The sequence below is a fragment of the Perkinsus marinus genome, assembly GCF_000006405.1.
Source record: "Perkinsus marinus ATCC 50983 genomic scaffold scf_1104296936184, whole genome shotgun sequence".
Lineage (NCBI taxonomy): Eukaryota > Perkinsozoa > Perkinsida > Perkinsidae > Perkinsus > Perkinsus marinus.
Genome location: NW_003214217.1, coordinates 1 through 1,902, shown reverse-complemented (window position 1 = coordinate 1,902; position 1,902 = coordinate 1). Strand labels below are relative to the sequence as shown.

The 1,902-nt window shown below is 48.8% G+C and overlaps 1 protein-coding gene across 1 annotated transcript; it reads left to right on the top strand.

Annotated features, from left to right (window-relative positions):
- Positions 1-1,481: 1,481 nt before the first annotated feature.
- Pmar_PMAR027066 (hypothetical protein) lies at positions 1,482-1,789 on the top strand (the record flags this gene model as incomplete). The annotated part of the gene is made up of 1 exon (XM_002783761.1): positions 1,482-1,789. A coding segment is annotated over one exon (308 nt), but the record flags the coding sequence as incomplete, so codon positions are not given.
- Between the last annotated feature and the right edge of the window lie 113 nt (positions 1,790-1,902).

Genomic DNA, 1,902 nt, shown 5'->3' with positions numbered 1-1,902 from the left:
ATACCTATTGAAGCTACTTCGAACAGGCCTTTACTAATAAGTATTTCCTATACTAAATGTATAGCGTCCTCCGCATAGGTGGCATCTCTCTAGTAGCAGAGCATTATACTGTGTTGGAGCGATCAGTAACCGAAGCGAAGTATTGATAGAATATTCGAAATCATAACTTAGAATTGGTCTAGTATACCAACAATATACAGTCGTACATAGTCATATACACAAGTCTAATGATACAAACTTTCATGATTGGCGAAGTTCACTGTATAGTAGCGAAGTAAGAGTACCACCACTGCTTCGACATTCGCTCACATCGGTGTGATATCCCAGTATTGGGGTACTTGTGCTGAGACGTCTCTACAGACCTCCAATGCTCTTCGAAGGTCGACTTTATTGACAAGACTTTCCCTCACCTACAAATGATTCTTCCACACCAATCGCTGCATATCTCACCCATAAGCATCTCAGATAAAGAGAAGGACTAGTTGGGGATGGTACTAGGCGGGGCTGGTGGCTTTGTTGTTGAGAGCTTGGACGCCGTGGACCACCGGATCCGGGCTGCAGGGAGGACAAATGACAGTTCGGATCAGCGAACTACACACAATACCCGTAATGACTGCGCAGACCCAGTCTTGCTATCCGAGGGCTTCGACTGTGTCGAGCGGTTGGCAAATTCACCATTATCAGTAGAGGGTGGGCCACAAACAACTCGTGTGAACCTGACAATCAACGGTTGCTCACAACTCACTCGCGGGAATGTGTGCATATTTGCAGATGTGAATTATTTCGAATTGAAGCTTTCTTTCGTCTTTCATCGTTATTCGTTATTATCAACATCATGAGCTTGCTCAAGCGGCCTGCCTCTCACAACAGAACTCAGCAACCACCTCAACACCTCCCGTGTTAGCGTGTAGCATATAGGCCCAAGGAAACCTCGATAACGTAGAGGGTCAGAGACGGATATGGATATGTTCCAAACAGAAATACCATAGGGCCCATTTGCGATCCCAATGTGGGTTCTCGACCCGCCCGAATTGGGCATTATATCCGTGTAAATGAGGCTGAGATTTCCCTCTTTCGAGTTGACCGGAGTCATCGTCGGTGGGGAGACAGTGCCGACACAAACCCCGGCCTCGTGGCTCTCACCTCGTGTGGCTCCACAGTGGTCTCATTTTCCTGTCTTACTGCGTATAAAGTAGTCCCAGGCTATGGACTGCATCCGATACGGTTTAGCATGAGAACACTTCCCACACAAGCACGGGGAGCACAACTTCCAGACTAGTGTTGTCCAATCACGGAGACAAGAATGCATATCTCAACACAAAGCTTCATAGCTACTTGGCAGGGCTATCTGACGTTCATAATCGACTGTCGTGTCTCGGGAGTTTGAGTGGTGTCAGAGATCCGTATTTAGGTGATGGGGTTGTGAGTGTGTGTATACTTATCTGTTTCAAGTTATTTGACATCCGTTCAAAAGTTTCCCAATGCGTTTTGCTGTTTCTACTGCTGTAGTTGTTGCCAGTGCCGTTGCTGTGGCCACTGCCACTGAGGATGCTTGCTCACAGATGTGCTCGGAGGTCGATGGATGCCGCGGGTCCAAGTATGGTTCATACTGCAAGGGTTGGATGACACCTTCTATTTGCTTCGGTCTCGTCAGAAGAACTGACGGCTCCTATTGCTTCCAGCCTGGTGATGTTAGCTGCGTCGGCGAGGCCGTACCCTGTTCCATGGGTCATGTGACCACCGCTGAGCCCACTGAATCGCCTTCCACCACAGCGGTTCCCGCAACCAAGTCAGCGTCTACTACTAGTGCTTCTGTTGCGACTACCACTACTGAGGTTAATACCACGGCTGCTCCAACGACTACCGCTCAGGCCGTGACAACCACCCCTGTGGTGACCACCA